Source organism: Chlorocebus sabaeus, chromosome 1, assembly GCF_047675955.1.
Source record: "Chlorocebus sabaeus isolate Y175 chromosome 1, mChlSab1.0.hap1, whole genome shotgun sequence".
NCBI classification, from domain to species: domain Eukaryota; kingdom Metazoa; phylum Chordata; class Mammalia; order Primates; family Cercopithecidae; genus Chlorocebus; species Chlorocebus sabaeus.
Window position 1 is genome coordinate 99596982 of NC_132904.1, and position 20836 is coordinate 99617817.

General features: G+C 35.2%; 1 protein-coding gene across 3 annotated transcripts in view; it reads left to right on the top strand.

The window, feature by feature from the left end:
- The first annotated feature begins 561 nt into the window (after nt 1-561).
- The window catches only part of DYNC2H1 (dynein cytoplasmic 2 heavy chain 1), a 370568-nt gene continuing 350293 nt past the window's right edge, over nt 562-20836 (top strand). The window contains exons 1-13 of one of the 3 annotated variants that reach the window (XM_073020665.1): nt 562-979; nt 4730-4900; nt 5294-5429; nt 6363-6481; nt 7762-7906; nt 8660-8892; nt 11476-11610; nt 11718-11831; nt 11950-12061; nt 12396-12520; nt 13842-14017; nt 16321-16516; nt 19841-19936. In XM_073020665.1, coding sequence (XP_072876766.1) covers nt 785-979; nt 4730-4900; nt 5294-5429; nt 6363-6481; nt 7762-7906; nt 8660-8892; nt 11476-11610; nt 11718-11831; nt 11950-12061; nt 12396-12520; nt 13842-14017; nt 16321-16516; nt 19841-19936 — 1953 coding nt within the window. In that variant the 5' untranslated portion in view covers nt 562-784. The remainder of the gene's footprint in view (nt 980-4729; nt 4901-5293; nt 5430-6362; nt 6482-7761; nt 7907-8659; nt 8893-11475; nt 11611-11717; nt 11832-11949; nt 12062-12395; nt 12521-13841; nt 14018-16320; nt 16517-19840; nt 19937-20836) is intronic. The other 2 variants (XM_008020676.3, XM_073020669.1) reach the window with 2 other exon arrangements.

Genomic DNA, 20836 nt, shown 5'->3' on the forward strand with positions numbered 1-20836 from the left:
AAAATAAGCTAAAAAGTATCATTGTACATTTTAGCTATTTTACAAATATAGTTGTGTTCGGGTAATGATTGCAATAAAAAAATCGCTGGTTAAATTTTTCTAAAATTAATAATAGGAGAAAAAACAACGTTGGGAAATGCAGCAGCACAGAAAGGAACACAGGGCAATTGAGAAAGTAAATTAACATTGTATTGAATTCATATTCTTTATAAGCCTCTCTAAAAAGCGATTTTTAAATAGTAATCTCTTACAATCCGCACTACACTCCTGGTTGTGAGAAAGTATTTACCCCTCTTACAGATGTGTACCTTGACGCTGACAGAGTGATTTGCTACCAGGTGCACGTGGAAAGGGAGTACTGGAACCCAGCTCTCCTAAATGTAGATCACCCTGCTGTACTTGAAGGCTAGATGTCTCTCTTCTGATTATGCGTGATAAGAAATCAGTAAGAAGAATAAAAGACACGTTTGACAGCCAACACAAACTTGTCCGAACCCCTTACAATAGATGACCGCAGGGAGCCGCTGAGGAGCTCCGAGGGGGTCGATCGCCTCTGCGAGCTTTGCGTGCGCGTGCCCCGGGAAGGCAACGTCCACCGCGCGCCGCCAGCGACGCCGCCGCAGCGCTCCGTCGCCATAGCGACTACCCCTGGCAACAGCGAAGCTCTGCGGTCCCGCGGTGGGGCTAGGGATTTGAGCCAAGCTCCTCTCTTCCCTTCACTTCCCTCCGGACTGGTTTCTTCTTCCTTTCCCCTACCGCCAACTTCCCTCCACCCCTTCCAATCATGGCGAACGGGACTGCGGACGTTCGGAAGCTCTTCATCTTCACTACTACCCAGAATTACTTCGGGCTGATGTCTGAACTCTGGGATCAGCCACTGTTGTGCAACTGTCTTGAAATCAACAACTTCTTGGATGACGGTAACCAGATGCTCCTCAGGGTGCAGCGATCCGACGCCGGAATCTCCTTTTCCAACACGGTACGGTTCCTTGCACTCCTGCCTGACCCCTGACCGCTCTTCAAGTCCCCAGGCCCAGCCAGAGGGATGTCGGGTCACACTCTAGCTTTACCAACCGGATCCTTTTCAGGAACGCAAGGCTGTCTCCACTTCTCCTGCATTATTGGCTTAGCTGCTTTGGCCTCGTGCTTAAGCATATAGTTTCCAAGCTTTGCATCCTACCTGACCAAAGCAGGTTTCCCTTCCACACATCTGAATAGAAGCAATTAGATTGTATTTTATTGTAAATTTTTATACGGAGTCTTACTCTGTCGCTTAGGCTGGAGTGTAGTGGCGCGATCTCTGCTCTCTGCATCCTCCGCCTCCTGGGTTCAAGCGATACTTGTGCCTCAGCCTCCCAAGTAGCAGGCGCGCGCCACCATGCCTGGCTAATTTTTGTGTTTTCAGTAGAGACGGGGGTTTCACCACGTTGGCCAAGCTGGTCTCCATCTCCTGACCTTAAGTGATCCGCCCTCCTCGGCCTCCCAAAGTGCTGGGATTACAAGCAGGAGCCACCGCGCCCGGCCTATATTCTACTTTTTAAGAAAGACTACAGATACGTTATAACTAAAAGGAAAACATTTACTTAGTTATTTTTATTTTATCTCTCTCCCCCTTTTGAGGTTTTTTTTGAGGCAAATTCTAGTCTATCTTTTTTGGATCAGGCTCTGCTTTTAACATTGCCCAAGGGAAAGATTAGTTAGGAATTTAAATTTTTGCGAAATGATATATTTCAAAATAAAGTTTGAATTCTTTATTGGTGTACAACATATGATATACTGATTTATTAATTACACTGCCCCCTCCACTGGCAGGATTGCTTAAAAAATGGGTTGCATTTGCAATCAGGGCTTATATATATAAACCTAAAAGAAAAACACGGGAGAAAATTGCCTGGCACAGTAAAGGGGACTCAGTAAATACGTTTAAGTTAATAAAACAAAGACATATTTTCAACCTCTTCCTCTTGAGTTCACCCTTATCCCTAGGTCTAGCAGAGTTTTCGACACTCAGCAAAAGCATTCGGTGCCTTTTTTTTTTTTTTTTTAAGATGGAGTTTCACTCTTATTGCCCAGACTGGAGTGCAATGGTGCAATCTCGGCTCCCTGCAACCTTTGCCTCCCGGGTTCAAGCGATTCTCCTGCCTCAGCCTCCCAAGTAGCTGGGATTACAGGGCATGCACCAGCACACCCGGCTAATTTTTTGTATTTAGTAGAAACTGGGTTTCACCATGTAGGTCAGGCTGGTCTTGAACTCCTGACCTCAGGTGATCCACCCACCTTGGCCTCCCAAAGTGCTGGGATTACAGGTGTGCGCCACCGCGCCTGGCTTCAGGGCATTTTTATACGATGATTGAATCATTCAGCCCATTCACTATCTTTATTCTTAGGTTTAATTCGATTGTATTTAATAAACATTTACTTTGAACTCAATACATGCAAGGCACTTTGCTAGGCTGGATGAGTTTACAAAGATATAAAAAGGATGGATAATCATAGCTAACATTTATTTTCACTTTAGACTCTGTCAAGCACTGTTCTAAGTACTTTATATGTATTCGTTCATTTAATATCCATAACACTGTAAGATAGGAACTATTCTTATTCTTATTTTATGGCTGAGGAAAGTAAGGGACAGAAGTTACAACCTAAATGTTAACTTTTCTTTTGCTCCAATAGGTAGTGTAATTCAGGGTAGAGCCCCCTGCTTTCTGCCTTTCCCAGACTCACTCTGGTGGCTTAGGATGACATATACTCAGCAAATGATAAAATCAGGACACACTGTTATAAATGCCACTGAAAGTTCAGATAGAATGCAGTAGGAAAGATGGAAAGGGGTTTGGATTTGTGAAAGTGTATCTTAGCTTGGGTATTTGAAAGTTGAAGTTAGAACTTTTTGTTTTTTTTAAGTTAAAGTTATTACTAGTAAAGCCCAACGATGTATCTGTTATTTTTAGTTGTACACATCGCTACAGGTGTTTGGTCATATTTGAAAACATTTTGTTATGTCTTCAGTTGTACTTTAGATGTCTGATAGTTAGCAGGGTTCAATAAGTTAATAAGTCAGCAAATATTTATTGACCACCTACTAGTACGGGGGACAAAACTATGAACACAGAGTCCGTATCTTAAAGGAGTAACATCGGAATGGACAAAGGTAGGCTAAACACATGCTACAGATATATGTAACATCATTTTGGGTATTGATAAGTGCCGTTAAGATTAAAAATAATGTTATAGTAGTGATGGGGTGGGGTGGGGAACTACAGATATATATAGGGTGGGAGATAATACCTCTCTGAATTAGTTATCTTTGAAGTGAGATTTGAATGATGAGTTGCAGGCAGAGATAATCTGGGGGAAGGGTGTTCTAAGCTAAAGAAACTGTAAGTACCAAGGCCCTGAGCTGGGTTTTAACTTAGTTTCAAGGGGCAAGATAAAAAAATCCAGAGTGGTGGCTGAAGTTTATGGTATGAAGGAACATTGTGGTAGATGAGAAGGGAGAATAAGGCATAGGCTGATCATTTAGGACCTTGTATATCATTTAAATTGAAATAGGGAGTTATTGGTAATCTTAAGCAAGAGAGAGCTGTGATCTGGTTTATGCTTTAGGACAGAGGTTCGCAAACTTTTTCTGTAATGGGTCAGATAATATTGCAGGCAACAAGGGCTCCATTGCAGCTACAACTTGGCCTTTGAGTGTGGAAGCAGATATGTAATCAACTATATAATAATACATGTAATTGAATGGGAATGGCTATGTTCTAACAAAACATTATGGACACTGACGTGGATTTTCATATACTTTCCGTGTGTCATGAAATATTATAAGAGTTTGAGCAGTAACAGAAAGTTTCAGCTCCTTTCCAGCAGTCAAAAATGTAATTTTTTGGATAGAAAAAAGTGGCGTGAGACCCATAGCTGTTCTTCATACACAGCAGTGACCTTGTTTGAAAGCTTTTTAATTCGTAGACTTCTTTTCTTGAAAAAAGAAATGAGAAAAACTGAAAATGTGTGTAAAATGCAAAAACTTCCTTTGACTAGTATACTTCTCAGCTAATGAACTAATTACTGTGAACTGACCTATTTTAAACAAGGTTGCTGTAATGAATTCCAATTGAGTTCATCTGGTTCTGATTTAAAATAATCTAGCTATATGACAATTTAACAAAAAAGTTTTATGCTCTTAACTCTTTAAGGAAAAATTTTCAGTTAAGATAAAGTTAATTTTAGGAGATAGACAACTTAAATTCATTTTGGTAGTTTTGAGTGCCTATATACTTTTAAAAGCACCTTTTAAAATGCTTTTTCTAGGTAAGGGGGTAATTAACATTTTGTTATAGACTTTCTGGGTTACTAGAGAAGTACACTATTCATTGTGTACCTGGAGCATACAGCTTTCTTCTGTACTATTACTGATTCTGGCTGGAATGGAATCTGGCTGGAATGGAATCTTGCTGGAATGGAATCTGACTGGAATGGAATAGTTAGCTGTCAATAATGTATATATTGTTTTATGTTTATAAATAATTTATGATCGAACGTAAGTGAGAATACGTTTTTAAACTGAAGTATTCTTAAGGAGAGAAGAGATAAATTGGTTTTAATGTATTTATTTTTAAAGTAACTATTTTTTTCCAAGAGGCATAATTATAGTGATACAACTTTGTATACATTTTTTTCAAATATTAAATTTTATGACAATAACATTAAAAATCATTTGTCACTTTAGATTGAGTTTGGTGACACCAAAGATAAAGTGCTGGTGTTTTTCAAGCTGCGACCTGAAGTAATTACTGATGAGAATCTACATGATAACATTCTTGTTTCATCTATGTTAGAGTCACCTATTAGTTCTCTTTACCAAGCAGTACGGCAAGTATTCGCACCAATGTTGTTAAAGGTGAGAAAAGTAGCTGTCATTTTTTTTTAACTGAGGTATTTGGAGAAATGTTTTCATATAAACATCAATATCTATTTTTACTGTTAATGTTATTAGTGTTTCAATTTTAATTAAAATTTCTTAACTTTTTTTAAACTTAAATTTTAATGTAAGTTGTGGTAAAAAATAGAGAAATTGGAGAAAGGTATAAAATGCAATCCACATCAACTCTTAACATTTCTACATTAGATGCTTTTCATAGTTTTAACTGTTGAGAGGACTTTTTATTCTTCTTATGAAGTGGAGGTAGTGGCAGGCTTTAAGAAAAATGGTTTTTTGGACAGTGTTTTGGGAAGCCAATTTGATTAGCAAAATTTTGATCAATCTTGGTTGCTCTTGTCTGTTTTTATTTAGGATCAGGAATGGAGCAGAAATTTTGATCCCAAACTTCAGAATCTTTTGAGTGAACTAGAAGCTGGGTTGGGTATAGTTCTACGAAGATCAGACACTAACTTAACAAAACTGAAATTTAAGGAAGATGACACACGAGGTATATCACCATAGCTTAATAAAAGAAAGTACAAAATGATTGTCTCATTAGTACATTAGTAAATGAACATATTTCTTTATAGATTTCTTCAAATACTTTTGGAATTTCTCTAAGCATTGGTTTAAAAAAATGAGTAGATTTATGTGGATGTGGAGAAGAGGAAAATATAATTGTTAATAATGTGAAATCTAGCTTGAGCCTTCAGAGTAGCTAGAATTACACGTGCATACCACTATCCACTGGCTAATTTATTTTAGTTCTTGTAGAGATGGGGTCTTGGTCTGTTGCCCAGGCTGGTGTCAAACTGCTGACCTCAAGGGATCCTCACTACTAGGCCTCCCAAATTGCCAAGGCAGTAGTTATGTTCTATAAAGTCACTGTAAACACTGAGTTAGTGAATATTGAACCTTTGTTCCTAGGAGCAGTACAGGGTGAGATTCCTTTGAGCCCCTGGTCACAACATCTCATCAACTGATCAATACATAACCTTATTTATTTATTTTTTTTTCTGTTTAAAGACACTTTAATTCATATATATTGTTGATTCATTAACATTGACTTCATGGCTAACAGCACTGTAACTCATGCCTGAATGAAGCTTAATTAACATGTATTTTTTCTGTAAGGCACATTACAACCTTCTTGTGATTTGGAACACTAGACAGCAATGTAGCACTTTTTTTGGGGGCCATTTTAAACTGAATCACTAACAGAAAGAACACAGATCTGAAAAATGTGGCACTAAGTAGACTGCAGGAAGGACACTTGTTTATAGTATGAAATAGGAAACAATAAGGAAGTGTCACCTGTTTGACCTCAGCTAGGAGCAGATGTGTTAGATGACTCAAATATTTTGCTGCTGTGCTGTTTTGTATTCATTTTTTTTTCTCTGATATTCTATACCACATTTTTTTCCCCTCTTGACTTTTACAGGTATCCTTACACCAAGTGATGAATTCCAGTTTTGGATAGAACAAGCTCACCGTGGAAATAAACAGATTAGTAAAGAAAGAGCCAATTATTTTAAAGAATTATTTGAAACAATTGCAAGAGTATGTGATTCATACATGGTTATATATTGGGCTTCTTATAAAAGTACTTCAGGATTCAATTTTTACAGCCTCTCCTCTGTTTTAAAATCTACTTGATGATTGTGAACAAAATAGATTATATGTATAAAAGTTTAAGTTGTATATGTAAAATGAATTGAGAAATCCAAAACTTAGTTAAATTCTAATCTCTATAAAATCTTTTTCTCAATAACGAAATTACGCCTGGGCATGGTGGCTTCCACCTGTAATCCCAGCACTTTGGGAAGCTGAGGTGGGCGGATCACTTGAGGTCAGGAGTTCGAGACCAGCCTGGCCAACACAGTGAAATCCTGTCTCTACTAAAAATACAAAAATTAGTCGGGAGTGGTGGTGAGCGCCTGTAATCCCAGCTACTCGGGAGGCTGAGGCAGGATAATCGCCTGAACCTGGGAGGTAGAGGTTGCAGTGAGCGGAGACTGTGCCATTGCACTCCAGCCTGGACGACAGTGTGAGACTCCATCTCAAAAAAAACCCAAAAAGCAAAAAAACCCCAAAATTACTTTTCTGCAGGTACACAGTGAAAAACAAATATAACAGGTTTATCCATGTACAGGTAACATGTTCTTTTGAATGGGTGTTCACTTTGTTCAAATTAGCATTTTGAAGTCATCTGAAATATAAAAAATCTTAGTTTTATGCTTATTTAATTCATTATTCCTTTATGTGTCTACATTGAAATTGAGTAACCATTTTAAGTATGAACATAAAAAGTCTATTCTTTTCAAAACAAATATATATTGATTTTCTACTCCTTTCCACTGTTATTTCAATAATATTTTAATAGAGTGTTTTAAATGGTTTTAAGCTTTTTTGGGTAACAGTGATGAAAATAGCATGATAAATCTTGACTGTGGTTGTGTGATTAAACATAATATTGTGAATTAATAATGAATGAATAAAGACATGTGAACTACAGTGGGTAGTGCATATGTGGAGTTGAGATCACTTTTATTGGGTAACTTTTAAAAAATCAAAATTTAAAGAAAATTAGGCCAATTATGTACATGAATGAGTAGACTTTTTACAATTTTTATATTTTGTCTTTTCATGACATTTATGTTTGGGGGGAAATTATAGGGTATTTGCATATAGAAGTAGTTATCAGCTGTTAGAAAAAGGAGGAGAAAATAATATGGCAAATGTTAGACTTGTGGCAGTTGAAAAGGCCTGGGAACATTTTGATTATATTACCCAAGGTACAAATATAATTATGTTTAAAAATTAGTGCATTTTTGTTCTAGGAGTTTTATAACTTGGACAGTCTATCCTTACTAGAAGTTGTCGACTTGGTGGAGACTACTCAGGATGTTGTAGATGATGTGTGGAGACAAACAGAACATGATCATTATCCTGAGTCACGAATGTTGCATCTCTTAGACATCATAGGTACTAGTAAAAAAACGAACTTTTGGAATTTCGAAAACCTGTCTTATTTTGTTTTCTTTTTGTCATTTAAGTCCTTACTTAAAATGCTCCTTTATGTAATACTATAATTGAGAGTAAGTCTTAAAGCAAATAATGTAGAATTATTTAAATAGATATTTGTATATCGTTGGGTAGTATAAATCATGTGTCAAATTCTTTGAACCATTAATATAACCAAATTTATATAGATTTTTAGTATCTATGCATATATTTAGGCTACTTTGAAATAAACTGAAAAATAAAGTATATAGGCTTATTTGTTAATATTAAATATTTTGACCTCGAAAATACCCTTGCCATTATTTTCATAAGGAAATACCAGATAAGTACATAAAGTTATATGTACAAATATATTTATTGCAGCATTGTTTGTGGTAAGCAGAAGTAAATAGCAATTAAGGATTATTTACAAAATGCAGTATCCATACAGTAGGCTCTGCAGCCTTGAGGAAATTGTATATATATTTCTATACTTAAAAGGTGTAATGGTATATTGAAAATTGAAAGATGCAAAAATGCAAAGCAATATGTGTGTATGATCTTAAAAATATTTGTGACTGAGAGTGGTAGTCTAAGGGTGTGCGTGTGATATTTCATAGATCCTTAGTTTGTTAATTTGTATATTTTTAAAATATTGTCATAAGCATGTATTTTATAATTATTCTGTAAAAATACATTTATTTCCATTAAACTCTTTGCTTTCTGTTTTATTAGGTGGTTCATTTGGAAGGTTTGTTCAGAAAAAGTTGGGAACTTTGAACCTATGGGAAGATCCTTATTATCTTGTGAAAGAAAGTCTGAAAGCTGGCATTTCAATTTGTGAACAGTGGGTGATAGTCTGTAATCATCTAACAGGTCAGGTGTGGCAGCGCTATGTTCCTCATCCATGGAAAAATGAAAAATATTTTCCAGAAACACTTGACAAACTTGGCAAACGCCTTGAAGAGGTATCACTTTGATTATCTAGATCTTTGTCTTTAAATGTAAAGTATGTCTGCACTTGTTTGTACATGTATTTTATAATCAATAAGCCCTATACATCTGCTGGAAATTAGTTTTGTGAGAGAATAGGAATTAAAGTTCTTGTTGGGGCCAATTTCCACATCCTTTCTTTTTATTTGGTGTGAGACTGGTCAACTTGATAGTTGTGAGCTTATATTTTGTTCTTTATTGTAAAAAGATAATCAGCCCACTTGACCATGTATGGAAGCTTTCAGGGCATCTTTTGGCTATTGCAATTGTTTTTAAGTTGGGACAACTTTTTAAGTGGTGTTCAGTGGAAATACTTGAAACAATTACTTAATTTACACAAGTTATGTGTTTCAGTAAAGAACATATATTTAGCTTACAGGGACAGGCAAAATGAGATTACTTAAAGATTGCAAAACTGACCATTCCTGCCTTGCTTAGAAGAACTATAGTTCTTTATTGGAGACTTTTTTTAAAAAAAAGAAAAAAACTTTTTAAAGATGAAATATTTGAAACGTATTAAAAAGTGAAACAGTATAATGACTGTCCAGGTATCCACCATTCAATTTTAATAGTCATTGACATTATTCAGTTCTTGTCTCATCTTTGTTTTTCCCTGCCTTTCCCCTAACCTTTTTTTTTACTGGAATTTTTTAAAGCAGAGATATTATATACTTCCACCCTTAAAACATAACCATAATGCCATTATCACAGCCAACAAAATGACAATAATTTCTTGGTATGTTTTTATATCTAGCCAGCATGTATTTATCCTGATTTTCTCAGAAATTTGTAAATAGTTGGTTTACTTGAATGAGGTTGCAAACAAGGTGCACCCATTGTATTTGGTTGATAGGTCTCCTGAGACATTTTTAATTTAAAAGTTTCCCCCCTTTTATGCCATATAGCATTTCTCACCTTGCTATATCAGGACATATGTGGTATCAGGTTTTCCCATATTTAGTGACATGAAGTTTGATCTGTGAGGGTTCAGGTATGATCAGTCTGATGAATTCATTATAATGCTTTCCAACTTTTAAAAAATGCTTTTAGCAGTCATTAATCATGAAGAGTTACAAAATGGTGATTTTCTAATTCTGGTGTTCTTTCTGCTTTTATTAGTCATGACTTTTCTATAAGAAGAATTTTTTCTTCAACTTTTTAGTTACTTTGAAATATAGTTTGCATAGAAATGGCAGTATAGATAATTGCTTATTTCTTTTGATCACTTTTTAGAGCAATGAACATTAAGTAGATTAGTGTCATAGTAAGTTCCATTGGTAACCAATGAAATGTTTTTCGATAATGTCATTATGAACCCATGAATTTTTTTATTTTATGTGTTTCAGTCCATTCTGCTTATTATTATTATTATACTCAAATTGTTCAGTTTTTGGGCAGAGAGTGCCCCTTCAAGTTGCCTCTTATGCCATTTTGACATGACTTCAGTGTTTCTTTCTTTCCATTTTTTTTGAGATGGAGTCTTGCTATGTTGCCCAGGTTAGAGTACAGTGAGGTGATCTTGGCTCACTGCAATCTCTGCCTCCCAGGATCAAGCAGTTCTCCTGTCTCAGCCTCCTGAGTAGCTGGGACTACAGGTGCATGCCACCACACCTGGCTAATTTTTGTATTTTTAGTAGAGATGGAGTTTCACCATGTCGGCCAGGCTGGTCTTGAACTCCTGACCTCAGGTCATCCGCCCACCTCGGCCTCTCAAAGTGCTGTGATTACAGGCGTGAGCCACCGCACCTGGCCAACTTCAGTATTTCTTTGATAGCTTTCAAGCCCCCAAAAGTGTTCCAGTCCAGCCCATGTTGTACATTTTATATCTCATACCTGGAATTAGTAGTTTTTTTCAAGAGCCTGATTCTTTTTTGGGGATATTTAACAACAATCTGTAGGGGAAGTGCTGTTACTTAGTTATCAATGCTGTTAGGCATTCTCAGTAGACAAAACTGCTAATAGGTAAATTTTTAGCAAGAGAAAAATAAATCATGAGTTTATACTGAGATTTACAACTCAAATAGAAGGAATTGTTTTCACTTAACCTTTTTGATTACCTTTTGATTGTTGGTGGAAATTTTTAGCTCAAAATACAGTATGTGTTTCCCAGCTGTTTGTAAATAATAAAAAATAGGGCTGTTAACATGTCATTTCATTATTAGAAGTGCAATTTAATGCAGAATAATGAAAATCAGAGGTTATTACTATATTAAGGGTAGGCTCTAAAAATTTACTTAAATGAGCTGTAAATATAGTTTAAACAGTTTTTTAAACTGTGTTAAACTTTAAACATAGTTTAAAATATTTAGGTCTTATATATATTCACGAGATTTGAGCACACTTATTAATGTTAGTGTGATGAAACAGTTATGTTTTTGAGCATCACTTTGTTGTTGTCACCTGTCAGTTCTCTGGATTAGAGTTTCAGTTTTATTTTATTTATTTTTTTTAGTGAACCTAATTTAGAGAAATTCTTGCCCAATATATCTAGATTTTAGACCTATTTATGCAAATTGTTTGATTTAAATAAATTCTGTTTTTTTAATACTTCGTTTTAGGTCTTGGCTGTTAGAACAATTCATGAGAAGCTTCTCTATTTTTTACCTGCCAGTGAAGAGAAAATCATATGCCTCACTCGAGTATTTGAACCTTTTACTGGCCTAAATCCTGTGCAATATAATCCATATACTGAGGTTGTATATATATTTGTTTATGTCTATATAGTTTCCTGACTATGTTGTTCTTTTTAAAGACAGATTTAAAAAATACTAAAGTCTAACAATGTTGTTAATGTGTGTAGCCCTTGTGGAAAGCTGCAGTGTCTCAATATGAAAAGATTATTGCACCTGCGGAACAAAAAATAGCAGGAAAATTGAAAAGTTATATTTCAGAAATTCAAGACAGTCCACAGCAGGTAAAACATTGAGATATTTCACTTTTAATATTTCTCTTAAGCTATTTAGGATATATATATATATATTTACTGAGTTGATCTGTTAGGATGAACATATACTTATTTTATTTTATATTAGCTTCTTCAAGCATTCTTGAAATATAAAGAGTTGGTAAAGCGTCCAACTATAAGCAAAGAATTGATATTAGAAAGAGAAACTTTACTGGCAAGACTTGTGGACTCAATTAAAGGTAAAAGTTTATAAGATTATAGTGTTTGCTTGAGAGAATAATTTTGTATATTACTTTTTTCTTTGTTGCATACCATTTAGGATTAAAGATACATTTTTCTGACATTTTCATGTGGAAGATTAATTTACTTATTCTGTTATAAATGACAGTTTTTTTGCTTTAACAAGTTATTATCTTTCTCTGTTTCATTTGATACGTGGTGCAGTCCTTGGGGGTAAGGACCAACTCATTATTTTTCTATCTATAGCATTTGACATAGTGCTTGGTACATGGAAGTTATTTAGGAAATTTTTGCTAATTCTTTGTAATCATTTATTTGATTTAAATTTTATAGATTTTCGATCAGACTTTGAGACTCGGTGCCGAGGAATTCCTGGTGATGCATCTGGACCACTTTCTGGCAAAAATCTTTCAGAAGTTGTCAACAATATAGTTTGGGTTCGCCAGTTGGAATTGAAGGTATTTATTTTAATAAAAAGATGAAGAGTACTAATTATAAAATCTGCTAAATTAAGGCATGTAGAAGGTACTCTAGAGTTGTAGTAAATATATTCTCTGTTTTCCTTGGCACAGCCATCTAATTTTCATACAAAATGCCAAACACTGAACAAGTATGCAGAGAAGTTTTAATGGTTCTATTCCTTCTTTCTGTAGAGATAGTACATCATTTATTCCAATTGCAGTTGTTCCAAAGAAATACCTGTATTCAGGAGGAAAGCATCCTTTACACTGAGTAAAAAAAAGAAAAATCATTGTTTACAAAAATGAGCTGGATGTGGTGGTGCCCGTCTGTAGTCCCAGCTACTCAGGAGACTGAGGTGGGAGGATCACCTGAGCCTGGGATATTGAGGCTGCAGTGAGCCATAATTGTGCCACAGCACTCCATGGTGGATGACAGAAAGAGATGCTATCTCAAAAAAAAATTATTGTAAAATTTTAGTAGTTGCAAAGTCTTACCTGCAAGTATATTTATGTAACTAAATCACTTTAGGTTGAAAGGAAGTTAAAGGAAAGGTAAAAGGTATGGTCTAAGGTAGTGACAACAATTTATAGATTTAAATGATTATTATTTTAATACTATTAAAATTGACCTAAGACTCTTATGGACTTACTAACTAGTATGTGGTCCAGTGTCTTGCATTACACTGGTACAGTAATGTTAATTGATTATAGTCTGTGAGTAAGAGCAAGACCTCATGGAATATTACAAAAGCCAGCATATTCGACATTTCTGCTTATTCAGGTTTGTATTTTTGATGTTTTATTTTCTGATATATTCTGCCTAATGATTCTGTCAGTCAGTTTTCCAGGGGGCTGTAATGTTCTCCGTACAGTTGTAGAGGAAAGGCATTTATGTCTCTTAATTGACATTCCCATTGGCCTAATTACCATTTGAGCTGTTAATCGGAGCATGTTGCTAAGGGCTGAAATTATTACTGAACATGTTTAGGAGTGATGCTGAAGTTCCCAGAGTTTCCTCTGAAAAATCACTGGGGCACAGATATTTTGAGGGCTGACTTTCCCTTTACGGTCCATTTTATTCTTGGAGTTATGCCTTGTGTGGGTTATCCTCTTGTGTTTGCTATTCTGCGGCTGTGTAATTCAGAAGCAAAGTAGGGGTTGATATTTTTATATTCTTTGGTAAATCTTCTGTTTCACTATTTGTAGATGAAAAGGGAAATAATTTCTCAATCACAAATCAGAGAAGGGGACTCCTTACTTTATGCTAATTTTTTGGAATTTAAATAATGCACACATCTTTGTAATCTGACTTTTTAAGGTTGATGATACTATCAAGATTGCAGAGGCTCTTTTATCTGACTTGTCAGGATTTCGATGTTTCCATCGAAATGCCGAAGATCTCTTAGACCAGCTTAAACTATATGAACAAGAACAGTTTGATGATTGGTCCAGGGATATTCAATCAGGTTTATCTGATTCCAGATCTGGTTTGTGGTAAGTATAGATGTATTAAACTGTAAAATCCAAAACCATATGTTATTAATTCAAATACCCAGATGGAATTAATTATCTTTTTCCTTTTTCAAAACTTACTACTCCTCTTCTAATTTTTTTTTTTGGTTTTGATCATCAACTTTTAATTCATTAAGGCTGGAAACTTTGATAATTTAGTTAACTGCCTCCCTCTTGTTTCTCTTGTCTGTTCCCCAGAATTAGGGATTCCCATTTTAGAATTAGCCCTTCCCTCATGCTTTTTTGTTATTGGTATTTATATATGTTTTTCTACCTTTTTACATTAATATTATACACACAGACATACACTTTAAACAATGTTGCAGTTTTGTAAAATTGTATTATTTTTAAACTCCTTGAGACAGGGAGTATTTCTTCATGGTGCCCCACATAATAAGGCTTTGGTAAATATTTATTGAGCTATATTGAATGTATTAATGAGTTAACCTTATTAATTCTAATGGGGATTTAAAATGGATAGTTTAAAAAAGTCAGTTTCTTTGAACTTCATGTCTACTGTCTCCAGCATATTATTGTGGTTATTTTTAGAAACTCATCATGTCTTTTTAAAAGTAACTTTGTCCATAAATGAAGTTTTCATTTTCCCTATACTGCTACAAAGGATAATTGGCCAAAAATAGTACCTCTTAAATTGAATAATTCTTTTAAAATCTAGAATTCTGGCTCTGGAGAAAAAATAGAGGAAACTGAAGGGTGTTAGGGCATAATGATTATAATTTTATGCCATTTAGTTCTTTCTCCTTCTACTTTGACCCTAAAACATGAGAGATACTCCAAACAAGAAAAACAAAAAACAAACAAACAAAAACCACAGTGCTTTAGTCAGCTAATTTTGGAAAATTTGCATACTTCATCATTAGAGCTTCATTGGAGGTCCACTAGCATGGTAGCATACCAATGGTCTGAGATCTGCTGTTAATAAGTTTGTTTAACTTTGTTCCTTCCACACAGCATTTCTCATTTGGTTTTGAAACCCCCCTCCTCCTGCCTTTGTTTTTTCTTTTTTAGACCTATTTGTTGTCCCATACAATCATCAATCTGTTTTTGGACATATTTTGGGAAATGCTGGTATATACAAACTAACTTTGAAGATCAATCCTGAATAAAGGCAAAAAGAGTCACCATAATAGTTTACTGGCATGCTTTATGTGTATATAGGAAAATTTGGGCTAAATCATCATTTTAAACCATTTTAAAGTATTCTACTTTTTATTATATTTTGTTTTATATGCTATTAAATAAGCTGAATACTTTTGTTCTTTGTTTTTGAGTAGGTTTGCTTCCTGCAATTTTTCTTAATTGTGAGGGTGTTTTGAAATAATGAGGCTGGGTTGTGATGGCTCATGCCTGTAATCCCAGTACTTTGGGAGGCCAAGGTGGGAGGATCACTTAAACCCAGGAGTTTGAGGCCAGCCTGAGCAACATGGCGAAATCCTGTCTCTACAAAAGACAAAAAAAATTAGCTGAACATGGTGACTTGCCTGTTATCCCAGTTACTTAGGAGACTGAGATGGGAGGAATCTTTGAGCTCAGGGAGTTCAAGGCTGTAGTGAGCCATGAATGCTTTACTGCATTCCAGACTGGGTGTTGGAGCAAGATCCTGTCTCAAAAAAAAAAAAAAAAAAAAAGAAAAAAAGAAAGAGGCATTATGTAAACCTAATCCTAAAGGAAGGTGATGAAAGCATAATACCTGTTGCTGGACTTAGTTCAGCATTTTTGCAATCCATTCTGATTTGAGCTCCCCAAAGTAACATTTGCTATTATAGCCTTTACAAGAAACACACAAAAAGGACAATTATTAGAGAGTGAAACAAAGGGTAGAAGAATGAAACATTTTAATATCTCTACTCCTACCATTTTGATATTATTTATCTTTTAATAAAAGTACTAAAGACGCAAGTTATGCTGATTTTTTAAAACAATCGAAGATATCTTTAGAAAGCGAATCAAAATTTTTTCTTTATCGTGGGTATGATGTCAATTTTGAGTTTTAGCTGAAACGTTAAGAAATCGATTTTTCTTACTTTAAAACTGCTTAGTTGAAATATTAATGTGATGATATATTTTGGATATTGCAGTTTGTTTCCAAAATCTGACTTGTGAAATAATGTATAGAAAAAACCCACAACTTAAAAGCTATAATAAAAATTTTTTTTAACTTTGAGCTAATATTAGATGTACAGAAAAGTTGTAAAAACTATTGTGTTTATTAGTCAAAACAGTGAGAACATGAAACTTAACAGGTTATTTATTTTGTTTTGTAGTATTGAGGCTAGTAGTCGAATTATGGAATTGGATTCTAATGATGGATCACTAAAAGTGCATTATTCAGATCGTTTGGTGATTCTTCTGAGAGAAGTTCGTCAGCTCTCTGCACTTGGCTTTGTTATTCCTGCCAAAATACAGCAAGTTGCAAACATTGCGCAGAAATTCTGCAAGCAAGCAATTATTCTTAAACAAGTATGAAATTATATTTTTTGAATACCTACCTATTTGGAGTTCATTACATTAGACTAGAATATGCTAAAGTCTTTTTTTTTTTTTTTTTTTTTTTTAAGGCTAATAGAATAGCACTGCCAGCTGTGAAATTATGGTTTACTAAATGAGTCTGTTACAAAACCTGCTTTGTAACCTATAAGGAATTTATTAAATTGTTATTGTTTATTGCTTTTCACTCTAAAAAGCATTTGGAAAATAGTATGTTATTCTTCCTTCTTTTGTTTCATGTTACTTGCATAGGTTTTAAAGGACCTTCTAATTAAGGAGTCCTCTGCCTGCCTTCTAGGGGCAGAGTCATAAAGAATGATCAGGTTGATGAATGGTTTCTGTTTCTAGTTATTTTCTCAGTGACATCGCCATCATGTCACTTGCCTAAAAATCAGCTATTATCGGCTCACGGTGTATCTCCATAACATGGCATACAAGGCCCTTCTTAATCATGACCCTACTAAACTGACTGGTTTTGGCCTTTGCTACCTATGCACTTCCCTGTCATACTGTATCCTATGCTTCAGTAATATAAAACTTTGCTTTTATCTGAACATATCTCCATGCATTTAAATCTCTTCTCTGATTGGAAAACTCAGTGTGATTGTTTAATTTCCAATTCACAAGTCACTTTCTCTGTTGTGTCTTTCTTTAGTTGATTTTTATTCTTTGGGCAGTGTGAAAATTACTATTATAATACTTCTCATATTGTATCTGATTTTTTTCCATCTTTTCTTTGACTTTATTATTGTATTTTAGATGGCAGGAACAGTATCTTGTATATTTGGTCTTTCATTTATTCTTTTACTCAACAGAGATTCATTGAGGATCTACCCTGTCATGCATAGTGTAGTGAGGATACAAAAATGAATACATTACTGTCATAGTCAGGCACGGAATTTCTTAGCCTCTTTACTTTTGATAGTTTGGATCAATTCTTTTTTTAGGGGGCTGTGCTTTGCTTTGTATGCTTTTTATTGGCATTCTTGTCCTGCACCTAGTATATCCAATAGCATCTGCTTCGTGCTGCCAATCAAAAATATCTCTTAACATTGCCAAATGTTCCCCTGAGGTACACTCTGCTTTGGTTGAGAATCACTGGTCTAGTGGGAGAGAGCAAACTAAACATCGAGTGCTCATTAAATATCAGGCCTTGTGGTAGATGCTTTAATTATGTTATTTTTAGTTAATTCCCCATTGTACCACTGATCTAATTGGGGATCAGATATTTAACAAAGTTTTCCCAGTGCCACGTAGAGAGTAAGTTATGAAGCTGGGATTTGATATCAAGTTTCTCTGACTCTAGAGCCCATATCTATTTCATTTCAATATAGTGATGGACAAGTAGATCAATATTTAATGTATTATAAGTAGTATATTACAGATGTTCAGGAAGTCTTGTGAAAGCATAGAGGCAGGGAGTTTCAATTCTTTTCCTATGTAGGGATAGAAGTAGTAGCAGGTAAGTCTTTTCAGAGGAATGATTGATGTGAGTCTGGAAGAGTGTACATACATTTTTCTCAAGTACACAGAGGATTGGGTGATCACTTCAGTCGGAGCGACTCCTTAAAAGCAGAGAGGCTTACTTACTTTAATACGGTAAGTATTTAGTCTTACACAATACGAGCTCAAAAAATGAATGGTAATAGGTATTTGTACTTACCCTGGAAGAACACCTGGGAAAATCTATTTATATATTCCTTTATTTCTGAGCAGATATTTAGCTGGAATAGGATGTATAAAGTAAAATGTTGGATAGATAGCAGTATGGCCAGATTGTAATAGAATACATACTATTCTATTGCTTCTTGTTTTCCTGATTGTACTTTTTCTGGGCCTATTTTTGTGGTACAGAATAAGTAGACTGGGTTTTCCCCACCAAATAAAGTATATTTTTATATGTATTAGTGGAAAGAAGAGGATCTCTATAAAATTAGTTAAGACATATTTTTTAAGCATCTACTATGTGCCAAGAATTTTGTGAGGTGCTGGGGACATAAAAATTAACAATCTCCTTGAACGCCTTACACTTAAATGCCCAGGGTGTCCACTTGATCTTATTCCCTGAACCTCTCCTTTTTCCACCAACGCAGTTGACAGTGTCCTTCTTTGTCCACCACTGTTCTTTGTAGGATCTCTATTTATTGATTAATTCAACAAGTGTTTATTGAGTGCTTGCTGTTTGCTTGGCTCTGTTCTTAGAGCTGTCATTCCAGTAGGAGAGACAGATAACAAACAGCTAAATATATAATGCAATGTTAGGCAGTGATAGTGATACATGCCTTGAAGAAGAATAAAACAGAATAAAGATATTGTGACAAAGACTGCTATTTTATACTGACTGGTCAGGTTAGGTATGCCTTGATGGAGAGATAATGTTTGAGAAGAGACGTGACATAAAGTAGGCAAAAGAACCATGCAAATGTCTAGAGGAAGACTATTCCAGGGAGAGGGAATGGCAGATGTAGAATTCTAGAAGGAAGCCTCACTTGTTAGGTGAGAATAATAGTAAAGAGTCCAGTTTGGCTCATTCTTTAGTATATTGGGAGACAATTGGAAAGTTTTTAGGTGATAGTTTTGGGATTTTGGGGTTTTATTCTCAAGCGTATTGGGAAGTCATTAGGTTTTGTGTAGGCAAGAGGTGTGATATATGTTTAAAAAAGACCACTCTGGCTGCTTTAAATAGACTATAAGAGGCCATGATTGGAAGCAGAGAGACCAGTTAGGAAGTCTGTTGTGCTGGTCTTGCCAAGAGATGGGAGTGTGTGGATTGGGATGCAATTGATGGGGGTTGGGGAAAGTGGTTGGATTCAAGATATATTTTGAGAATATAGGCAATAGGCTTTCGCTGATGTGGAATATGAGAGAAGCATTAAGGACATCTCGAAGAATTTTTGGTCTGAGACGTGAATAAATTATTGTGGCATATACTGAAAAAAGAAGGAGCGGATTTGGAGAAGTGCAGGAATTAAGAATTTAGTTTTTTAGCACTTAACATGCTTCACTGAGTTCCTTCTTTCCTGTGAGATTTTGAACTTCTTGATTCCAGGGACAACGTTTTATAATCTATGTTTAATCAGACCTCAGGACATGATTGGCAGATTGTAGGAACTCAACACTTACTTGTTGATTGTGTATATTAATATACGAACAAACGCCCTATTGTAGATTAAAAACCTATTTTCTGTTTAAATTTTAGGATTGAGAAAAGTTAATATTTTCATTCAAACAATTAAAAATCAAGAAAAATTAAAAATGAAGTTATTAATTATTACAAATTGGACTTTTACTTTGTAGGTGGCACATTTTTATAATTCTATTGATCAACAAATGATTCAAAGTCAGAGGCCGATGATGTTACAATCTGCCTTAGCATTTGAACAGATAATTAAGGTAAATGAACTTTTAATTTTATTATAATTAGATTTTATATGTGAAGTGTTTAATTCTTAATTTTCTGATGTTCCCTTCAGCTTAACATAGCAAATGATCTAGATTTTGTTTCACTTCCAGGGACTTCCTTCACACTTAACAAGTAAAACTTTTTCTCCAACTGTACATTGAAGTGGTTAGAATACTTAATATATTTTGGTACTGATTTTCATCAATTGCATTGATATAGATAGAATATGATTTGCATGATGTTATATTCATTTATTCTCTGAAGTTTGAGGTCCTTATACACAAGGTTCCTTAGACCTTTTCTACCATCTCCCAATTTTGTAATGTAAGACTTACTTGCTTTTTATTTGTGGTTATTTAAATGTCTATATATAAGAAATTAGGAGGCTGGGCACAGTGACTCACGCCTGTCATCCCAGCACTTCGGGAGGCCAAGGTGGGTGGATCACCTGAGGTTAGGGGTTTGAGTGAAAACAACATGGTGAAACCCCATCTCAACTAAAAATACAAAAAAATTAGCCAGGCGTGGTGGTGGGTGCCTGTAACCCAGCTATTCGGGAGGCTGAGGTGGGTAGATCACCTGAGGTCAGGGGTTTGAGACCAGCCTGGCCAACATGGTGAAACCCATCTCAACTAAAAATATAAAAAAATTAGCCCGGCATGGTGGTGGGTGCTTGTAATCCCAGCTATTCGGGAGGCTGAGGCAGGAGAATTGCTTGAACCCAGGAGGTGGAGGTTGCAGTGGGTTGAGATCACACCACTGCACTCCAGCCTGGGAGACAGAGTGACTCCGTCTAAAAAACAAAACAAAACAAAACAAAACAAAAAAGAAAAGAAATTAGGAAAACCTATAATAGTGTTTAAACTGAATATTACTATGTGACTACTAAC